Source organism: Martes martes (assembly GCF_963455335.1).
Source record: "Martes martes genome assembly, chromosome: 2".
Classification (NCBI taxonomy): Eukaryota; Metazoa; Chordata; class Mammalia; order Carnivora; family Mustelidae; genus Martes; species Martes martes.
Genome location: NC_137889.1, coordinates 73,772,661 through 73,796,051, shown reverse-complemented (window position 1 = coordinate 73,796,051; position 23,391 = coordinate 73,772,661). Strand labels below are relative to the sequence as shown.

Genomic DNA, 23,391 nt, shown 5'->3' with positions numbered 1-23,391 from the left:
ATCTCCCTACCGGTTCTGTGATTTGACATGAACTTGTTGTTGAATGGCTTCTATTCTCTCCATTTTCCCTAAAGTGATCAGCTGTGACAGATATGACATTCTGATTCATTAGTTGAAAGATGTTACTACGAAGGCTGGAAGTTTACATTCAGGAGGAAGGAGAGTAGATGGTTTGAAATAAATGGGTCATTGTATTCTGAAAGCATTCTTCCCATGGTGGTGGTCTTTATTCTTGGGAGGATCCTTCACAAACTCTCTTAAACTTAGAATGACGTTGCTATGTGAAAGGCCGTTTTTGTGGTTTGATGTCTTATTTACTTAAAATGAAGTCATGAGCAAAAACTTGACTTATAGATTACTGGGTTAAGTTAAAACTTTACCTCATTGTTTTAGTTATTATATTGATATACAAAAGGAAAGATGATGTCAAACAACTTTAACCTCGGTAATAGTCTCCTACCCTATGTCAGAGCACTCTGAAAATGGATGTTGCAGCTGTAACAAAGTAGGTAGAAGACTTTTTAAAAAGTTTTCTAGCAATATTTTGCTTATTTATCACCTAATTAATATCACAAGAACCAGTAATTTGAGTTGACATATTGCAAAGTACAGATCATGCCCCAGGGTTCAATCATATGCATTGTTAAACCTTGCTAATTAGACATTTATGTAATAAGGTCATTCATGCAAGATGTATTCTTTAGAATGTGCCCTGTTGAAACTTTGGAGAAGTGTATTATGGAAACATCTGTTGGAAGCTGTAAAATTGTGGAGAATACCTGGCATTCACTTAGCTTCTTCCATTTCGGTGTTGTTAGCACATTACATATAAATCAGAATGAGTGCACTTCATCGTAGTGTCAATTCCCCTCTCCACTCCACCACATAGATCTGTTTGCAATCCTGCAGCATAGCTCAAGAGTAATTTTATAGTGCCTGGCAACTCTAAGAAATTAAGAAATATCAATTTTTTTGATAAGTTTGAAAGGCAAAGTATCTTTTTACTGTATCCTCCAGTGTCTGTCTCCTTTGAAATTTCCTAAGGGTGCTCTTCTGATTAGAACATAGTTTTTCTGGGAGGCAGCATCAGACCAAGCCAAACTCTGTGCTATTTTCACTGAACTGCCACTTATGACAAGTATAATTTTGGACAAGTTATTTAGAAATTTCTGAACTTCACTTTTCTCTTCTTCACCATAGAAAGGAACATTTCTGTTGTTAATGGTCATTTCATAGACTAGGTGTATCAGTTTCATGTCACTGTTGTCAGCATTAAATAAGACAGACAGGACAAGTTCTTTCACAGTTCCTAGTGAAAATTTAAACAATTTTTTTTAAGTCAGCAAATACCGTTCTTGTAACCATCAGCATCATTGTCTCAACAAATATGTATCTCAGTTCTCCTAAACTCTATTTTTTGGAAAAGATACATGCTGTAAATACGTGTAAACAAGCACGCATTGGTATATATATATATCTCTCTTAGAGATATTCAGAGCAAAATTCTCTAATCTATTTTTCATGCCATCTGCCTCATATTTGGATTCTTTCCCTGATTTTTTTTTCTTTACCTATTAATTCCAGTTTGACTACCAGAGGAGTAAAGAGGGGAAAAAACATGATACATTTTTCAAAAATAAATGTCAACCACTTGATACTTTAAAATCTGGTGACTGTCATAACCATGTCTTTTCTAGGTTTGCAAATATGATTATGTGGAGATTTGGAGTGGCCTTTCCTCTGAGTCTAAGTTGCATGGCAAATTTTGTGGTGCTGAAGTGCCTGACGTGATCACATCTCAGTTCAACAATATGAGAATTGAATTCAGATCTGACAATACTGTATCCAAGAAGGGCTTCAAAGCACATTTCTTCTCAGGTATCAGTATTCACATGCTGTATGTGCATTTCATGGACTTTGAAGGTGGATTGCCTTTCATTATTATCTATTTTTCATAGTTTCCTGGAAATGTAACTGGGAGAGACATAGAGTGCATGCACATTTATCCTAGGTTTAACAGTTTTTTTACTTATAATTAGAATATTAATAGTTGGGGACCTGATGAAATATAGCTCTCAAACACTTAATAATCAAATATTATAAAGGCTAGTACAAATAACACAAAATTATTATAATAATATTTTCAAACAGTGACTTTATAAGTATATAGGGAAAATGATACAAGACTTCCAAAAAGTGGCAGGCTGTTTCAAAATGATTTATCTTTTTTTTAGCAACATATTTTTTATTCTTATTATTTAGCAAATATTTCTTATTCCTCTTATTATTATATTTTAATTTATGGTTAAGCTGATATTAAAATCATACTTTGCCTCATCACTTTAGAAAGGATAAGAGTATGAAACCTACAAATATAGAAATTACAGTTTTACTAAGAATAATAGATTATCAGGTATATTAAGCAGTTGACACTTCTGTTTCGAATTTAACGTTTAGTTTAACCAACTCATAGTAAAATTTCCCTTGTCTAGAGCTGAAATTTGATAAAATGTGCCCTGATACTAAGGAAATATATGAAAGCACCAATGAAATTCCTTTATTTTTCCAATTTTGGAGTCACACTGTACTTACAAAGATATTCTGAAACTTCAAAAATAGACAAAATTATAATAAACCTTAGTATAGCAGTCTGCCTTTCAGACTGGCAAGCAATTTAAAGCAACTGAATTCCAATTATATTTTAATATTAGGTAATTTGGATTGAGTTAATTCAAAGTCCGTTTATTCCAATCCCCATGTGTTTAAAATTAATGAGATTTACAGTACCCAGGGTTTGTTTGGGGTTTTCAGTGTAATTGAAGTTAATGGTTCACAAGCTCCATTGAGGTCCAAGTCATACACAGAAGAACACTCAAAATACAAAGGATCTTGGCTCTCTTATTCTCCATGCCTTCCTTCCCCCAGATTTAATTGGCTTTTAAAAATTCTTCTCAGGCATTAATTTAAGACTTATGTTATTTAAAGTAGCATTTTATTATCCTATTTTGATGAAAGCAAGACATTCTTAGACTTCACTATTTTACAAATATCATATGTGTTTTACAGATTTTAGGTGACCCAGTGATAAGAGACAAAGGTTCTTATTTTAGAACCTCCTAAATATTTATTTTAAAAATTGAAATTATAAAGTGAATACATTTTATCATTATAAAAACATTATGGATCCTCTTTGCTTTATCAGAGTCATACATTTTATTTAATATTTACTTTTTTAAAGGATGCATGCTACGTATATAGTGACGAAGTATGATTAAATTGAAAGCTACTCAGAATATTTAAAATTCACTCTCTGATATTACTGGTTAGGAAAAACTTTCCAAATCGTAAAGATAGATTGTGTCTTTAGAAGGATACTATTAAGATATAAAATGCGCTACTTTAATTCTTATAATACAGATATGAAGGCACATGAAGAAGTTGCTGTTCCTCAGCACATCCAAGGACATAGACTCTATTCCTATCTCTATGTGGCTGTGCTTTGTAACATTATCCGAGTACCTTGGTAATACTTGAGTTCATAATCACTAATTTGCTATAAATCATATTCACTGGTGCAGATCATTTAGGAAGTTGTGTCTGTTTTTGGTGTTTGTCAGTGCTATATTTAAAAAGTATAAATCAACTAGGTGATAGTGATTCCTTTCGTTAGAGTCTAGCCTAAATTGTCTGATGGAATAGGGGTAGTTAAGTAAATGGAACAATGAGGTTCAAGGGGGGAAATTAAACCCTAAGTGTTCATATGATAGCTGCGATTTTGAGAATTTATTATGCAGGCATGTATCATCTCTTTAATAATCAAAATAAAGTTGTCACAGTCTCATTATTACATTCACTTGACAGACGAAGCTGCTGAGGAGTTAAGTAAACTGCTTAGTGTCATGAAGAATTTTAACCCGTTTGTCTTGGTTTATCTAAGAGCTGAGCATGCTTTTTGCAAAGAGCATGTTAAGTGTTACATTGAATATATTTGTGACCTGAAAAACAACAGACATATTTTTCACTTCTTTATTAGATTACTATTTTGTAAAGTCCAAAATAATTATCATTAAGTGTAAACTTCCTGTGGTTTCTTTTTGATACATTGAAAAATATCAGCAGTTGGTCAGATTCATATTTAAAATCCTGTGGTTCTGGATAAGTATTAAATTTATTTTACATTTAATTTCCTAGGAGTTTCTGTTAGCGGGGAAGATGTTTGCACAGGAAAGGGAAGACAAAACATTATAATAAAGCTGGTGTGGTGCTATCAAGAGATTACAGCAAATTCGGATGTTTACCTGATGTTCTTACGATCATCATACAGAACTATAATTACAGAAGATCACCTATTTTAATAGAAAGGCTCTATTCACATTGAAAATGTTGTTTAGAGATCTAATAACACTTTAAGTAATAATATATAATTATGTGTTCAAAGTCAAATAATTCATTATATTTACCATAAAGTAGACACGTAAACCATGGAGATATTATATTTTGCAAACAAAATTGAAGGTTTTTTGGTTTGTTTGTTAAAATTTACTCTTGGGGAATTTGACAAAATACATTATTGGGTTTATTGTGACAAACTCTTTAGAAAGAAATTTAGCATAGGAATCAAGAGTCATTACAATGACTATTCACATTGCTTCAGAACTCTTATTCTTGAGAATACTTATAAAGAAATGTTTCAAAATCTGGAAGAAGGATTACAATATACTATTATAGTGATAGAAATTTGAAACAACCTAATGGCATGACAGGGGGAAAATGGTGAATAAATTATAGCAAATACACTTTGTGGACTTTTCTACACCATAAAGATGATTTAATGATCCTGTGAGGTAAAAAATTATATATGATAAAACATTAATGGAAACTACCTGCACGGTGCATATAGCTAAGCATGTGGGGGAAACAAACCTGAAAGTTGCTGTAAAAAATACCAAGAATGTGTGCTAAGGTGGGAAGATGGTGCATTATGGTTTTTCTCCAATTCCTCTCAGTTTTCAATTTAAATACAAAATAACTTTAAATCATTAATTAATTTTTGAGAAAGAGTGTGTGAGTGGGAGTGGGTAGGTGGAAGGGAAAGGGAGAGAGAAAATCTTAAGCAGATTCTGCACTCAGCACAGAGCCTGACTGGGGCTCCATCTCAAGACTCTGAGATTAGGACCTGAGCCGAAATCAAGAGTTGGACACTTAACCTACTGAGCCACCCAGGTGTCCCTAAAATGACTTTAGAAGAAAAACACCTATCATATTTCTTTACCCCAAATGCCTCTAGATTTGCAAACATTACCTAATAGACTTTGAGAGTGAAGAAACTTTTAAGGTCATCTCTTTTATAAATTAGTTAATAAATGGTAATGAGGTTAATTATCTTAACACAAGTATTTTGTGTTGAGTTAAATTTAATAATTTTAACTTTATAGTTATTTAATAATATCATCTTATTATAGACTATTGAATAAATGTGTTACTCTAGTGTATATATTAATCAAGAGATATGTTATGAAGGGTGAGTCTTAAATGCTTCTGATTATAATCAGTGTTCTAAAGATTTCAGAACTGGTTGTGAATTTATGAAAATATGCTGAGGAATATAACATGTTCAGTTATTTTTTCCAGAGTCTTACGGATTCAATAAAAAGAAGAAACAATATTTGATCATAGGTGATTCCATTTTATTTGGAAGGAAAGTTATTCAAAAAGTAATTCTTTCTTGCAGCTCAGTGATAAATCAAGAAAAAAGACACATGAAAATATATTTAGATTTTGAATGTGTACAGTGAAATAAAATGTTTATAGCATCATTTCCAAGTACAAATATTTAATAAAATAATCACATAGAGATACTAGTTATTTTTGGACATAGCTTCTACTTTTAAATAAGTACTCTTTAGACCTAAGAAATGGGATCAGAAGAATGACTCTCAGATGTTGAATTCTGTCCCGTCCATATATAAGAGTAAGGACCATCACAGTGAATTCTAATTTAAAATCTTAAATAACATAATAAAATCTTTCATTAGACATTAATAATAGTATAGCTTGAACATTTAAAACTTACTGTATTATACAGTAGGAAGTCCACAAGGTCCCCTACAAAAATGAGTGTCATATACTGTATTGATTTTAGGATATACTTAAAAAACAATATAATGATGTAATATGAAAGCAAATTAGGAAATTAGGACAATCAAAGTAAAGATATTTGGACATGATATAAAACTGTGTGTCTGTTCAGTTTTTTACCTGCATCAGAAAAAGCATAGGCATTTTCTTTTTTTTTTTTAAATTAAATTTTTTATTTATTTTCAGCGTAACAGTATTCATTGTTTTTTCCCCACACCCAGTGCTCCATGCAATCTGTGCCCAGCATAGGCATTTTCTAGAAGATAATCTGGTCCAAAAATATATTACTGTTATGTTTTTGGACTGAATGAGGCTTGTTTTTCTGTTAACACTAATCACCTAATTTGCATGATAGTAAAACCAAACTTAATTTTGTATGATCGTGCATTTGAACACAAGTACGCAAATCTGCACAGGTATCCATGGTATAGCTTATTTATTTTAAGAGGTGAAGCAAGGTTAACTGTATTCTACTCAGAACAAAGTTATTTTTAAATGGGCCAAAAATAAAGGAAATATTAATAGGATTTTATACAAGTAAAAAATGGCAATATTTGGCAAAGTTGATGTTTTTTAAAAAATTTAATTCTAGCATTCATTATTTGAAAAGAATATAACACATGATTTCAGCAATGAGAGTTGAAACATTCTCTCTTCTTTAGGCAACTGTGGATTGATGAGAATTAAATTAGAGTGAATATAAGAGAATTTGGAGACTAAACCTGATTTAAGAGCAGTGTCTCTCACAGGTCTAGTACTGGAGGGTCTAGCGACTTGCTCAGGGGCAAAAATGGAATAAAACCCAGCTTTCCTGACCCCAGTTTATTTCTGTCTGTAACAAATGTAGGAGTAGATAAAATGATCTGTGTGATTTTTCTATTTCAAATTCAAGTGATTTCAGCAGACATGCTCTTCATCTCACCCGTCTTTCATTGTGTACAGTTACTTCCTTACATCTTTCCTCCTGTACACTGTCTCTCTAATGGAATGCTTGTAGATATTGTTAGAAGAAATATAGCCATATATTATCCTAAGAAAACTGTAAATGTTAATGTGATTAATTTCAAATAATTAAACAATTAAGACTTTCCTATGATTTTGACAAGTTTTCATTGCTAATCATATTGAAATATTGCCATGTTTTGGAAGGAGCAAATTGTCTTTGTTGTGATTCTCAGCAGAATTCATTAGTGCTGTTTTTTTTTTCTAAGTTTTTATTTAAATTCCAGTTAGTTAACATACAGTGTAATATTAGTTTATTAGGGCTGTTTTCATGCATGTGTGAGTGCATGCAGGAGTGTGAGTGGGTTAGTTTGTGTCATCTTTTGTCATTTCCTATGAGTATATCTGCTCATATATGTTTCTGGTCTGGTGCATGGACCCTTTACTTTTTTTTTCCCTACAGACAAGGAAGCTTTCTGCAAAGAGAAAATTTTTATTTTTGAATCTTGCAAGAATTTGATACAGGTTTCCACTTCAGTTCCATCCAGTATGTATTATTCATAGACTGATGGCTTCTGATAGTCTCAGAGATACTCTGCAGGCCTCTGATGGGAAAATGCCACCTCCTTCTTTCCTAATAATGGACCTTTCCTTTATCTAACATGAAGCAATGGAAAGCAGATATGTCCATTCCAAAGAAGGAGACTAATTTCCATCTGCAGAAAATAAATGTTTTATTTCTACTCAGCAAAACATTTGTTTCTCTCACTAATAAAAACTATTCTTAAATTTTTGTGCCTCAAGTATGAAGATACTGGGAAATGTCAAATGAGTTACTGATAGTATTCCCAAATATTAAATTTACTATGCAGACATTCTAAGAAATAGTAAAAATACATCATCCTCCTTTCTCTCTTTTGGATTTTCATTGTTCAAGATATTTGTAGTTTATATGTCCTAAGAGGAAAAGGGAAAAAAAATGAAAACACAATTGTGTTTGCTAATAGCTTTTTTTCTCTAGTTTGGTGACTTTCATTCATAAGAAGTCCAGAATATATTCGTGGACTTTGTCTTTTGTGATGTTGCTGTTTCTCATCAACAGATCATTAGAAAGCACATTCACTTGAATTAGAATAATTTATTTACTTTTATTAAAACAAGTATCTAAAAAAATAAAATAAAATAGAACAAATATTTTTAAAATAACCTCACTGTATTCACTACTGTGGATGACTTAAAATGTTTATTGAAATAAATAGCTTTCTTTGTCTGCATGATGTAAATTGTGTGCATAATTTTAAGTATTTCTGTGTTTACTGAAATTTTCTCTTTTCATATGAGTATTTGACACACGGAGGCACAGTTATATATGTTACTTTGCTGGGCATGATAACTTTCCTCTGCTGCTTTTAGTTGCTGTTTGCATTAGTCCAGTTTTGAATTTTAGCTGAACTCTAGATGAATATATATATAGAATATACATATTCTAGTAGTGTCTTGTAATTACTCTAAATTTTCATGTGACATTGATTATATTAGACACCCTCAGAAAGTGTGGATGAAGACAGGAAACACTAATCAGTGGAGAAAAAGTACTATGGATATTTAGAAAGTAATGACTGTATAAAATCTTTTTCTTCTTTTTTCTCCCCCCTTTTTTTTCCTCTAAAGATTATTTTAAAATTATTAACTATTTTCCCCAAACAACATAAATATGCTATGCAATGTAATCAGTTTCACTTTCAACTTTATTTCTCTTTAGTTACCTTTAGCACAGCTATTGTGGTAATATTATATTCTGATACTTTCTATCATAATACATTCTGTCAAATCTAAAGAAAATAATTCTTCCTAGAAATATAACCTAGTGGCTTAAGATTTCCACTAGAATGAAGTTTAAATGTTAAACATATTTTATGTACTGGAATTGTTTTGATTATAAAATAACTATGGTCTTAAAAATGCATGAATTATAATTTGTGTTCATGTTTATATTTTAACTTTTTTATATTGCTCATGAATGGGCAATCAAAACAGGTCCAGATGAAAGGATTCCAGCAGTCCCTGCCACCACTGGTTCACTGAGCACTTAGAATCTGTTTACCAGTCAATTGCAAATGTGAACTCATTTTCTCTAAACTAATTGACTTACACTTGTTAGATTTCCAGTGAACTCTCACAAGTCTGGTTGACCTATAGTACAACTAAAGTTCCGTCTCTTAGGTGTTGTTTCAAGATCATCAAACATTCATTATATAAACATTTTCATAGGAAATATGTAACTATTTCCATGTAAGTAATCCTGGCACCAGAAATTTTAAATTGATTATTTCCATTTAACAAAGAATAGTGTAACCACTCAGGAGGATATATTTTTTTCTGAAGCATCTTAACGAAAGCATCTCTGAAAGTTACATTAATGAATTTAGTTAGTAAACTAATACATTTAAATCATTTACTGAGTGGCTGTCTGAATTGGAAAATGCAAGTGGCTGACACCATCAGGGTTAGAAGTATGACCTACCGTCCACCCATTTTGCATAAGCCACTCATAACTCATAAACTGTAATTTTCACTGTTAACACAATTAAGGGAACAGGGCTTTGAAATTATAAATTTCCCTAAATTAATTTTACAAGACCAATTCTTTATTTTGATTTCTTATACATGTTGATGCTCTTTTAGAGAATAGTTTTCTTTATTCTACTTTTATTTTGCTTAGGCTACATAATAAGTAAAAGAAAATGTAATGGAGGTGTTAAAGGTAGATAGAGAACACATAAATCACTGATGTATTGATTCTGATATATTCTTTCAAACTTTGGAACTGCCTGTATGCCTTTGGAGTATTCTGATATAGCCAATACACGAATATATCCCAGAAGCATGTGTGTGCTATGTCATGTAATCAGTCTCCAAAAATGAAAAAAAATAGATCTGTCCTTAAAAATTATGATCAGATTCTTCTATAAAAATGCTTTTCCTAAGCCCATTTCCATGGAGTGACTATTGATTTGATAAAAAGGCAAAAATAGCTTTAGCTATCTGCTACTGTGAGCTCACAAATTGTCATTAGGAAAATCAGTTGACAGTATAAATTTTGAATTCAACCCACCTCTGATATGACTGTCATGTGTCCTTTTCGTTCTCTATGCTGTGGGAGTGATGAAAGTCTGAGTGATGTGTCATCATCTATGTGTGTCAGGAGCAGTCTGCCAGTTTTGACTTTAATGGACAAGGCAGCCATGGAATGACAGCTGAGTGACATAGCATGGTGGCTGATGCCTCTCACTGGACTGACTGCCTGCTAATCTAGTTTGGCTTTTCTCCCTGTAGTGAATGTGTTGGCTATTTCTTAAAGCTCATATTTCCTATTCTAACCTTTACCTCTAGCACACTAAGAGCCTTTTCAGGGAATCATTTATTAATTAACTAGTCTGCTGGAGTAGATTTGTTTCAAATATATAAATTAAATTACTTCTTTAGGATAATCTAATGATGCCTTTTTCTGTCTTGGATGGTTATGAAGTATTCAGATTCACTAGTGCTAAGCATAACAGCAAAGTTAACAACAACAAAAAAATCAACTGCAGTATTCATACTGAGTGATTTTTTTAAAAGTGATTATATATAAATTCTGGAACCTTGTTTAGTCTCTGTCTCTACACCATGGCTAATATATTGAAGTTCTTGCATTTATTTATATATATATACATATATATATAGTATATAATATATAATATATCACCAGTTCTTGCATTTGTTCAAAATACTCACAATTTTAAATTTATTTTTAAAAATTGGCAATTAATGTTTAGGGTTAGCTGGAAAACGATTCATTCATTTCCTGTCTCCTACTCAAAACTCCTACTCCAGCATTGGAGTGAAAGAGGCTGTGAATTGTTATCTTAGAGTCAACAGTGTTAAAAACTCAATTCATGGTACAGGGCTCCAAGCTAAACAAGGAATGGGTAAAACTAAGACACTAAAAATTTGGGGGGTTTTGCTTTATGTTGGGAACAAAGAAAACTGTGACTTAGTTTACCCTTTGCCAGTGTCAACCACAACTAAAAGACTCTCCTTTGTTACCCTTTGTTTCTAAAGCTACTTACTAAACTGTGGGGTTATCTTTTTGCTAGACAAAGACGAATGCTCTAAGGATAATGGTGGGTGTCAACATGAGTGTGTCAACACCATGGGAAGCTACATGTGTCAGTGCCGTAACGGATTTGTGCTGCATGAAAATAAACATGACTGCAAGGAAGGTATGAAGGAGTGTTCTTTTCTTGACAACATCTAGAATTTCATGTAGTTTGGGTCAAGCCTTGCTTCCAAGTAGAGTTAGTCATACCAATGACTGATATCATTGTTGACCATTCAGATGTCAAAAAAAAAAAAAAAAGTGCAGTGTTGAGAGATCCAAGGCATATTGAGAACCTCATAATACCTAAAGGTTCTGCACTTCACACATGGGTGGCATTAGAATAACTTTGTGTAACAGACATCGAAGTGGCTGTGATGCCATCTGGCAGCCAGAAAAGCTCCAGATTATGCCCAGGTTCTTGTAGAAGAGACCCTATAACAGTCTCCATATTTAAACTCGACTTCTGCTAAATGTTTCGCATTTGGTTTAATTTACCTCCCCAGAATATCTCATATATGTGATACATGAGTGATGGCACTTTAAATACCAAGCGTATCAAACTCAAATGCCTACCAGAGAAAAGACATTTGAAAATGGTAGATACTATGCCATTTAAAGTTCTAAGTCATGGGTTTGGCAAAACAAAGCAAAGCAAAACAAAACAAAACAAAAATACAAAAACCAAAAAATAAAAGCCCATCCCAATAGCACAATAGTAGTCTATCAGTTTTTGTCTGCAACATCTTATAATATTCTGATTTTATATTTTATAAATATATACCTTTATCTCCTTAGCCAGTTTGAGGTAGATGGGAACAAGAAATAAGTTACTTGGTTCTTATTTCATCCCTTGAGGGTCTGCTCCTCAGTTTTCTACTTAACTTGGATTTATGCCCAATTTGGAAGAATTACAATGGCAGATTTTATAACTTTGGTTACTAGTTATAACATAGAGATTGGTAGGTTCCTGGTTAGAATCACAGTTAGATAGCAGCTCTTTGTATGAACACTGGAATAGTACAGGATATCCTGAACTGATCCTTGTTCCATTCAGTTCCTTTCAAATATTGTCACGTGTCAGTTTTTTTTCTATTTTTTTTCCACTGAACCAATGATATTGCTCAGAATCATATGCAAGCAGGATTTTTTTTCCCTCTTTTTACTTTCTTATATGAAGATAAACCTGTGAGGACTCTGATATTTGTAACTTAGTACAGTATTCTGTTAAATCAACAGGCTGGGGAATAGTCCAGTTATTTTGCAGTTATGGAAGATAATTCAGAGAAAAAAGAGACAGCTTTTGCAGAGTATGCATGTACCTTATGACTCACAAGTAATAACTATAAATTGGGAGCTTAATTCCCTGCTTATTACAGTATATATTTTCAAGAAAGGATTTCATAGGAAACTTGGTATTAGATAGAATGATATTTAGGTATCCCTAATAAAGTTCATTTTTACTGACAGTAAAGGGTTAGGATTTTCTTTTTTCTCTGCTATGTATGCACACCTTCTACAGTTTAGTAGTTAGCCTCCTGGCTTTGTCTTATAGGCTATTTCCATATCCTGCGGACTCCATATTTCATATGGCAAAGCAGGACCAGGGAAAATTGAACTTAGAAACTAGTTAAGATCTGGATTCTGAGACTTGTTACATGATCCTACATTGTTTGAAAGGAGCTGAATTTCTTCTTTTATTTTTGTATTTCTATGTTAGGAGTAAAATATCCTATGGAAACCTATCACAATTAAAAGAAAGGTCTAGTCATAAGGAATGCAACAACACATTTATGTTGGGCATTATACCCTTATTGCATAGCCCTACAGTGTAACAGGTGTTTTGTCCATATAGTAAAGAATTGCCCCAAAGAGATTTCTTGGACAATTTCAGAGAATTAGTTGTGTTTTAGAATGGGATACATAACACACAACAAATAGTTCCCAGTCTAAACTAAGATGTGTAGGGGGCTGCTTCGTAAGTTACAGAGAATGGACAGAGCCTGAGGATATTAAATATTTTTTTGACTTTAAACATTTTTGAAGTTTTATATTTACAATGTGGAATAGTCTCCTTTAAGGTAAGGTCATTTTAATTGTGAAAACCTGAAAGAAATTTCATAGGAATTGAAGGAAATAGCTTTCAAAATCAGTTTAGAAGCTATTTCCATGGCTTATTTTTCACTTATTTTTCTCCTTAGTGCTGCATTTTATTTTGATAAAATTAGGGTTAATTTACTTCAGCAGCTAAAATTGTGGTTTAGGTATTCAAGTATTTAAGGGTGAGAGAAAATGTAAATACGTGATCCATAAAATGGCTTAATGATGTTAATTAGTTGTAAATGATATTTATACTAATGGAAAAAGATGAATTGAAAATGGCATAGTCCATTGATTATCATTTGTAGCATTGCATTAAATATTTTGCACATGCCAAGTGTTGATAACCTCAATTGTCAATATATATTGCTTTGTTAAAATCTGAGCTTTCAGATCCAGCATTTTAAACTATTCCATTTTCTTTTAGGCATTTACCTAATTCATTGTAAACACTTAATTTCATATGATCTAGAAAACAAACATTGCCTGATTATGATCAGTAACATGTTTGCCAAAGCAGACGACTATGATAACAGAGACTGGAGTGGTGATTAGTTAGTATTCAGGAAAATCTTTCCACAGCATAGGGGGCAAATAGGCTACTTTCTTGCTATACCAATCCTGGGCTAGATTTCCACACTGATTGATATTATTGTTATTGGCACAGCTGAGTGTGAACAGAAGATCCACAGTCCAAGTGGCTTCATCACCAGCCCCAACTGGCCAGACAAGTACCCAAGCAGGAAGGAATGCACTTGGGAAATCAGTACCACTCCTGGCCATCGAATCAAATTAGTAAGTGAGCTCGTCCTTCTTTCTGTTAAGCTGACTATCCTTGTCTTTAGTGGCCAGCACATGGAAGTAAAATAAATATTTATTTAATGGAATTGAATTAGCGGGCAGCTGGAAAAGATTTTCTTTCTTATGCTTTCCTACTTACACTAAACAAATCCCTGCTTTCCTAGATCATGATGCAGTAATGGCAGCCAAACAGTTCTCATATAGCGTTCTTATCCTGGATGATTTAAAAGGCATTATCAAAGTTACTGCAGAACAGTAGGCTCTACTTCCTAACATGTTATTGGTCATGATCTTTCCACGTGGGGAAAATAAAGAAAGGAACAAGAAATCATCTAAAAGTCAGCAAGAAAGAAATAAAATAACTGTTCATATAAACTTAACATAGTACTGGTTGTGTCAAGTCTATATACCTCATAGATGAAATGCATGTATTTTTTATAAAAAATGTTGTCTTGTAATGACAAGTCATTTTTTCATAACATCATCACCTTCCCTAGATGGATACTGGTATCCTTAGAACTCCCCTAAATTCAAATATGAATTTAATGTTTGTCTTTTCTCCTGTGTTCTTTGTCTTGCGTTCTGTCCTGATCATCTGGTAATATATATTAAGTTTTATTACAGGCTGCAGATACTTGAAGAGTATAATGTAAGGAAATAATAATAAGAATATAGAAATTTTAACAATTTTCCATAAATGCTGTTGTCAAAAGCAGGAGGGAATGTCAGCCAGCAAGGCTCAGGACAGTCCAGTGGCATCATAATAAAGGACAAGACATTGTCTTGAGGAAGAGGCTACCAGTCTAACATATGGTAGCTTACTGGACCAGTCCAGCCGTAAGGTTAATTTTAAAACTTTGTTTTTAACCTTTCTTTTCAGTGAATTTGGTGGGGAGGGGAAGAAGCATTACTTATATGTGACATTATAATACTAAAATTAGAGAAAGTCACCAAGACCTTCACAGCTCTCTGGAGTTTCTTGCAATCACTGTATTTGTAAAATATCAGCGAATGACTTTCCAAACAGAGACATAAGTTTATTTTAGCCACTGTTTGGAAAGATGCTAGATGGTAAGGTGACAGTATTGTGGGAACATGATTATTTGCCAGTCCTTTCCAAGGTCCTGATTGAGAGGACCATTCTGAAGCTTATGGGCTGTGTTCTTTTTAACAGTGCGGTTAGCTAAAGAAATTGGAAAATAGATTTTCTGAAGACACTGTGTTTTGTGGATCCACATTTTGTCTGCTATAACATTCCTTCTGTCTGAAGACAGATTCATTTTATATTTTGTGTAGGTTATGTCTCTGCAGTATCACTTTTTTAAGGATATTTTCATTGGGTATAAAATTCTAGGATGACAATTTCATTTTCTTGTCTATGCTTTAAACACTGACTCCATTATTTTTTTGCTTTCATGGTTTCTCATAAGCCTGTTATAAATCCTGTATTTATTCCTTTTTCCCCTATTGCTATCTTCAACATTTTTTATGAGAAGTTTGAATATAATGTACCTAGGTGTGTGCGTGTGTTTAGAAATATTGTGGGATTCATTTTTCTCAAAATTCTCTGAATTTCTTGCATCTGTATTATGATGTTTGTTAAGAATTTCTGAAAATTCTCTGCCATTATTTCTTCACAAAATTCTTTTTTACTATAGTCTCTCCTTTCCTTCCATGATTCAAATTACACATATACTAGGTTGTTTTATATTATACCATAATCTTGGATTGTCGCGGCTGGCGCGACAACACGACCAGGGTCGAGAGGGCAAGAGGATGGTGAAATGAAGACGAGACGCAAAGAGATGGGGACAGGAGGGGCAAGGTGGATGATGTCCAAGCAATGCCAACTTTATTCAGAACAGCAAATCATTATATACCTAGTAGAAACAAAGAAAAGGGAGTAACTATTTCTGGCATGCACATGAAACCCTTCAGGCTTTCTCTTATCTATATACCTATACAGGTTGCAGTCCCTCTGGCGCCAGAAGACTCTGGTTTATGTCCAATAGGCCTTGACTATAGATACCTGTCAAGGACAGCACAGGCCCAGTATGAATTAATGACCAAGTCTGGTCAGTCTGTTCCAGATAAGCTAATGTGGGCAGTCACGTAAGCGAGTTTCAGGTCCCATTGCTCAAGCTCTTTCTCAAGCGCTACTCAGCTTTTCGCCCGTAGGGTTGTTAACCCTTTTAGGCTTTTAGCAGGTGCAAGTCCAAGCCCGGTTTGGTCAACTCACTCGAGCTAGTTTGCGGCTGCCCACATTGGGTGCTCTGTTAATTTTCTTTCACTCTTCTTGAGTCTAAGTTTGCATAAATTTCTGTGGACCTGTCTTCAAGTTCAGTGATTATTTCTTTGGCTGTCTTGAGTCTCCTTGGTGAGCTTATTAACGCGTTATTTTTCCCTCTTACTGTGTTTTTTAATTCTAGCATTTTCATTTGACTCATTATCATAGCTTTCATGTTTATTAGTTTGTTTGGGTTGCCAAGCCAAAATACCATCAATGGTATTTTGAGAGGCTGACCGAGAGGCTAAAACAATTAAAAAAAATATTTTCTTACAGTTTTGGAGGCTAGAAGTTTAAGATTAAGGTGCTCTCAGGTTGGTGTCTGGTAATGCCTCATCTCCTGGTTTGTAGATGACTACTTTGTTGTTTGCTCACATGGTCTTTCTTGTGCATGTGCACAGATAGAATAAGCTCTGGTGTCTTCTGTCCACTTTTTAACTGGATTATTTGGTTTTCAGGTGGTTGAATTAAATAAGTTCTTTTGGATGGTAACCCTTTATCAGATAAACAATTTTCAAATATCTTCTCCCATTCCGTAAGCTACCTTACAGTTTTGTTGATCATTTCCTTCACTGTGCAGAAAATTTTTATTTTGCTAAAGTCCCAATAGTTCATTCTTGCTTTTGTTTTCCTTGCCTCTGGAGACATGTTTAGCAAAAAGTTGCTGTGGCCAAGGTCAACGAGGTTGCTGCTTGTGTCCTCCTCTAGCATTTTTGATGGGTTTCTGTCTCACTCTTAGGCTTTAACTATTTTGGATTTATTTTTGTGTATAGTATAAGAAAGTGATCCTTCACTATCATCTTTAGCATAGAATTATAGTTATTTTAATTTATTTTTTTTTTAAAGAGAGAGCATGCAGACAGGGGTGGGAGCAGAGCGAGATGGAGAGAGAGAATCTCAAGCAGGCTCCATGTCCCTCAGAGCCATCTGGGTGCTCCAAACTTAGTTACTTAACTTCTGTCTCATAGTTTAAACATAGGGGTTATGTCTGTGTCTGTTCTGTTTGTTATTTTCTGTTTTAGTAGTGTATTTTTTCTTTTTGTGTCATGTAATTTTTTATTATATACCCAGCATTATGTGGATGACAGTAGAGACTTTATGTCCGGACTTGACCCATCTCTTCTGAGGTTATTAGCACATGTGTGTGTGTGGGAGTGGATGGTATTGAGGAAATATCTAGTTAGAAAAGCTGAGTTTGGGTTATCTTGTTCCTATGATGGTCTTTAGTGCACCATTGGCCTCGAATTCCTTTTTTTTTTTTTCATTGAAGGCTGGGATTTCAGCAGCATTTCACAATGTTTCTACTTTAGCTTTAGCTTCCCTGTTTATTTCCACCATGAGTTATTTTCCTCTCCACACTTTGCCTTCCCCGGTGATATACTGCAGTTTCTTCTTACTGGGTGCTTGTTGCTCTGGTGGCGAGGGCAAGGGGTTCACCATTGTCTTAGTACAGCTTCCACTGTAGGCCCTGAAGATTGAGGTCTTGGAGGTGGCCTTTCTCAGTGGTCCTGTGTCTTTCTTCTGTGGTAACCAAACTCCATCTTATATCTCTGGTTGGTCTTCCATGAGAGTTTCTTGTCCCTTCCAGAGTGATAATAAGTCTCTGCTGTTCTTGCTGTAGGAACCTGTGACCAGTGCTTCTCCAGAGGCACACATGGTTTATTGTGGGGTTTTGTTGATCTTATTTTGTTTTTTGTTTTTTGCTTGGCTACAGTGGGTCTGTATCTTTGCCCCGGTGGTGACAGGGTTTTCTTTCCCTCTCCCAGGAGCTTAAGGTTTGTTTTCTAGGGAAGGGTCGCATCAGGGCTTCATATTTTTCTCACAGCAGTGACCACTTCACTCCTCCAAACCTGCAACACTGAGGAAGACACTTGGCCTTCTGAACAGCCCATGATTTTTCTCATGAACAAGAGAAGAGCCTTTAAGTGGGTTCTAATACCCCCTGTGTCTGTAGCTCCCAGGAGCTTTGTATTCTTAACTCTAGTCCACACCTGACTTCTACCAGTTTATTAAAAATTATAGCTGACTACTTGTTGCCTGGTTGTATGGCACCCAGCACATCTCTTCCTTCCATGGTCTGCCACTGGTGAACAGGGGCTTGTGTCTCATTTCTCCTTAGAGGGGGCTGAGATTCAGTGCATTACATATTACTTGGTTGACTAGTGACTTCTGCTCTTTGATGTGTTTAGTAAAGTTGTGATTTTTAAAGTTTACATGGGTTTTTCTTGTTGTTGGGGTAGAAGCAACACTAGTTCCCACTATCTATATCTAAGAATAAGTAGAATCCCTGATATACCCCAATTTTAAAAATGGCAATATTTTATTCTTTCTTAGTTTTGTATCTTTCAGCTTATTGAACTCCACTTCCAACTCTAGAACAGTCTGTTCCTTTACGAATTGCAAGTTTTAAGTTTCATGCAAATATTCCCCTTGAAGGTCAGGGTATAAAACATGTCTGTCAACAGTGGTCATGCTTACTAGTATCCTAAGAAGGAAATTCTTAGGAAGAAAACAAAAGCTTTGGACACATATTGATCTTTAAGTATTTGATTTTGTGATCTTTGTGGAAGTCATTACAGTCTAACCCTAGGCTTTCTCAAATATTAGCATGCATCAAAATTACCTGGAAGGTTTGTTAAAACACACATCACTGCACCCCAAAGTTTCTAAATTGAAACATAATACTGATTCCCAGTTAGTCATGTTCATATAAAACTTGACTCTCAATATACTCTAAGAGTTAGGATCACTAGAAAGTGTGTCATAACCTCAGCTGCCAACTTCAAGTGATGTTTTAGTTCCATATTTTTTAATTCTTACCACTTCAGTGTTGTTGCTTCTGTCTACTGTCATTGTCTCCCTTCTTGTTATATAACTGCTAACTAATCTTATCTACTTTGAGACTGAAATTGCTGTTGATAGCAGATATCAACCAATGGACATTTGGCCAACCCTGTTTGTAATTCCATTTGAAACCATTCAGTCACCTTCCTATGTAGTTAGACACTTATTGTATATCAAATATCAAAAAGATACATTGTTCAAGATAGATGCATTTTTCCTGGTTTCTTTAGTATCCTTAATTTTCGTGGATCCTTAATTTTCATGGAAGAACTTGAACCCAAACTTAATTTGGAAAATAGATTCCAAGGAAATTTGGAAAATTATTAAATCTTTAATACCCTTAGGCCAAGAGCTGCTGATAGATACTTAGTTACAAGCTAAACTCTATCCACCAGGGCAAAGAGAGAAAGCAAAGGAAACATTTGATCTCTCTCTGTAGACAAGGAGCTTTCTTTAAAACTTATATATTGTTACTCCTCTTTACTTAGACCCCATGGAAAAATAAGGAAACATTTTAAAATATTTCACTTATTCATATCAAAGCAAAGGAAAGGAAATTGTTTCTAAAGACAGTTTCATGAGTTATAAAGAAAACCACTGTTTGTGAATTTTAAGAGACTTACTGTTCTTTCTAACACAAATATTCCTTTACCTTGATATAGAGTTGTTGTTGGATGACATGCAGGTAGTGGTTTGTGGGTGAAACAAGCCTTTCACTATGGCTCAGATAACCATATTTCAGTTAATTTGGTTTATTTGCAAGCCTACAAATATCACAGTTATTTAGACAATATTGCAATTCTGGAGGTAAGTGACTTATAATAAAATTCGGTGCCATTTGAGTGATATGAATGTTTTTGTGCATACTATTTACTTACCGTAAGTATAGTCAGTTCACAATGTGATCAACCATGTCTAATGTCTATTATTGTACAGTAATGTAAGGACTGAACTGTAAGTGGTGGTCAGCCTACTACAGATTTACAGAAATTTAAGACTTTGGGCAGTATAACACAACTATTCTTTCTTATGCACTGTTTTAGTTATCTATTGTTTCATAATAAACTAACCCAAAACCTCATGGCTTCAAACAAGCACCATTTTATTATATCCCATGGTTTGTGGAGAAGGAGGGTCATGATTTCAGTAGTGCTTTTCTGATGATTCTTCTGTTGCCCATGGCAGTGATTAAGGTCAGTGATATTCACCTGGGTATGGGTCTGGTTTGGAGGGTCAGGGTGGCTTTAACTGTATGCCTGTCATCCTGATGGAGAGGGCTAGAAGGTATCTCAGCTGGAACAATGAGAGCACTTACACATGACCATTCTAGCATGTTGGTCTCAGAACCGTACTCTTCCTATGGTAGTAATGGGTCCCCAAAGAGAGTATTTCAGGAGTCCCAGGAGGACACCACAGAAGCCCCTGAACGTTACCTTCTCACACCCTATTGGTTAAGGAAATTACAAAGGCTGGCCCAGATTCAAGCAGCAGAGAATTAAGTTTCATATCTCAATGGGGAGAGTAGCAGACAATATGGAGCCATCTTTAATCCCATACATGCATTTAAATATGTGAGACTGCACATATTCTGAAAGTAAAGGTAACACCAGTGGTTCCTGCTTATCCTCTCCTGACAGATTTGCTGTGGGTAAAGTCCAGGATGTGTAGCCAGAATAGATTTAGGCTGGAGTATACCATCTGATATACAAGCAGGGAATCTTTAAGGGTGATTTTTGAAAATATGACACAGAGAATACTGTCCAGTAATATGAAACAACAATTTGAACATAATAGTATCTTAAATTATGTCTATACATAATAAACATTAATTTTGGTCCCTAGATCATGAGTTTACTATTATAAAGCTAAATATAAAAGTTAAGTATAATTGTATCTATGAATGATTATATTGGTTCTTGAAGATTTTTTGGTATATTCTTTCATATTTTTTTTTACATATGCTCTGATCTTTATAATACCTTGGAATACTATCTTTGTATACATGTAATAAGGTAGAGAGCTAGGATCCAGAGATCCTGAGAGAGTCCTTTAAAAGGGGCCTATTCCAAGATAAGCACTCTCTCATGTAATTCCACAAATAAACATATAAATATTCTCCAGTTTTCCTTTTCTAGGAGGTTCTCCAAATAATAAAGGCAGCTTCACTGGGCCCTTCCCCTACCTCACAAAACTGTACTCGGACTAAATAGCATTAAGAACTAATGTGTGTAAAAAAAAAAAAAAAAGACAATGTGTGTATAGTGCCTAAAGATTTCAAAGTGGTATCGTGTATATTATCTCAGGTTTGTATCGCAGATGACACTTAGAGATAAGGAAGTTGTCCCTGGCAGTTAGGTAAGTTGGCAAATTTATAAAGCTGACAGGAGCTTAAATACCTTCAAGCCCAAGATTTTCTCCTACATTTTATCTAATTTTTTTTTTAATTTTAGCATCCTGCATCTATAATTGCTGTGTATGTGTGCATATGCAATGATTTAAATTGAAAATATTAATAAGATAAAATTATGATGATTAAGTAAAATGAATACCTAACAGACTTGGAGGGATCAGGAGCGTACATTTTGTGTGTGTGTGTTTTAAGATTTTAAAAATAAAGTTATTTATTTGAGAGAGAGAGAGAGAATGCATGAACAAGGAGGAGGGAGAGAGGAAGCAGACTCCCCACTGAGCAGGGAGATTGATGTGAGGCCTGGGATCATGACACAAGCCGAAGGCAGATGCTTACTTGGTTGAGTCATCCAGGCCCCTCTAGGAACATATATTTTGAACTTAAAGTGACTTGTGTCTAAACCTAACTAGCCATATTATCCTGAGAAAAATATTAATCCTTTTAAGTCTCAGTTTCTTCCTTTGGAAATTGGAGCTAATACTCAGGAATTCTGTGTGTGCATTAAATGAGCTTACATATAAAGTGTCTGGCATAACAGCATATTAAAAGCCGATAAACACTGACATATTATATCCAAATAGTAACTATAATTATGACAATGATTAGTAATAAGAATTACATACCATTTTATTGGATAATTCAACCATGATCAAGATTTCGTGTAGCCTTATGAATTTGAAACTCAATCCTAACAAGTAAAAATAGAGCTAATGACGACTGGTCAGAAAACTTTCTTTAAAGGGCAAAAGAGGAAATACGGACTTTGTAGACTATGGGTCTGTGTTGTTACAATTTAATTCTGCTGTTTGAGTGTGAAAGCATCCACAGACAATACACAAATGAATGCACGTGGTTGTGGTCCAGTAAAAGTTTAATTACAAAAACAGCCTGAGGGCCAGACTTGCGCTGCAGGCTTTAGTTAGTTAAGACAGAGTGTGAAATCATGGAGTCATAAGTGTCTGTGGTCATTTTCCTTGAAATCACAGAGGGTGAAAACATTTAACTCTTCCTTTTCGTAGTAGACAAAATAATGTTCCTCATCTCCCCAAAGATGTCCATGTCCTGACCCCCAGAACCTAAGCATGTTACCTTATGTGGTACAAGGAACTGTGGTTAAAGTAAAGATCTTGAAATGTAGGGGTTATCCTGGATTATCTGGGTGGGCTTGATGTGGTCACAGGGGTACTTACAAGAAGGAAGCAAGAGGTCAGGGAGCGAGAAGTTGCTAGACTGTTGGTTTTGAAGATGGAGCAAAGAGACTTGAGCCAAGGAATGAGGGCAGTCTTGAGAATATGGGCAAAATTCAAGGAAACAGATCCTCACCTCCCTTTGGAAGGTCCAGCACTGCTTGCCCATTTTAGACTTGTAACCACCATAACTCTAGGAGAATAAATGTGTGTCATTTAAGCGCCTAAATTTGTGGTAATTTGCTACAGCAGCAGTAAGAAACTAATATGTTTTGTGTGTGTGTGTGTGTGTGTGTGTGTGTGTGTGTGTGTGTGTTTATTATGAGATTCAGACTGTGTGTTAATAGCTTTAAAGTAGAAAGAAACCCCGGTCAAAAGGTATTTGTGGGGGAGAAAGTCTTATTAGAAGAAGTTCTGAATGCATAAGGACAAGGATTTCTTTTACTGCTGACTTCATCCTGTCTTGGTTCTGAGAGACATAACTGATTATTAAATTTTGGGTACTTTTAAAATATTAAAACATTAAGGGGCACCTGGGTGG

General features: G+C 34.5%; 1 protein-coding gene across 2 annotated transcripts in view; it reads left to right on the top strand.

The window, feature by feature from the left end:
* TLL1 (tolloid like 1) overlaps positions 1 to 23,391 on the top strand; it is a gene marked incomplete at its 5' end in the record, with an annotated part of 211,830 nt that overhangs the window by 168,881 nt on the left and 19,558 nt on the right. Inside the window, 4 exons of one of the 2 annotated variants that reach the window (XM_080797398.1) lie at positions 1,698 to 1,878; positions 7,544 to 7,627; positions 11,220 to 11,345; positions 13,989 to 14,116. In XM_080797398.1, the coding sequence (XP_080653524.1) occupies positions 1,698 to 1,878; positions 7,544 to 7,627; positions 11,220 to 11,345; positions 13,989 to 14,116 (519 nt within the window). The remainder of the gene's footprint in view (positions 1 to 1,697; positions 1,879 to 7,543; positions 7,628 to 11,219; positions 11,346 to 13,988; positions 14,117 to 23,391) is intronic. The other variant, XM_080797399.1, reaches the window with a different exon arrangement.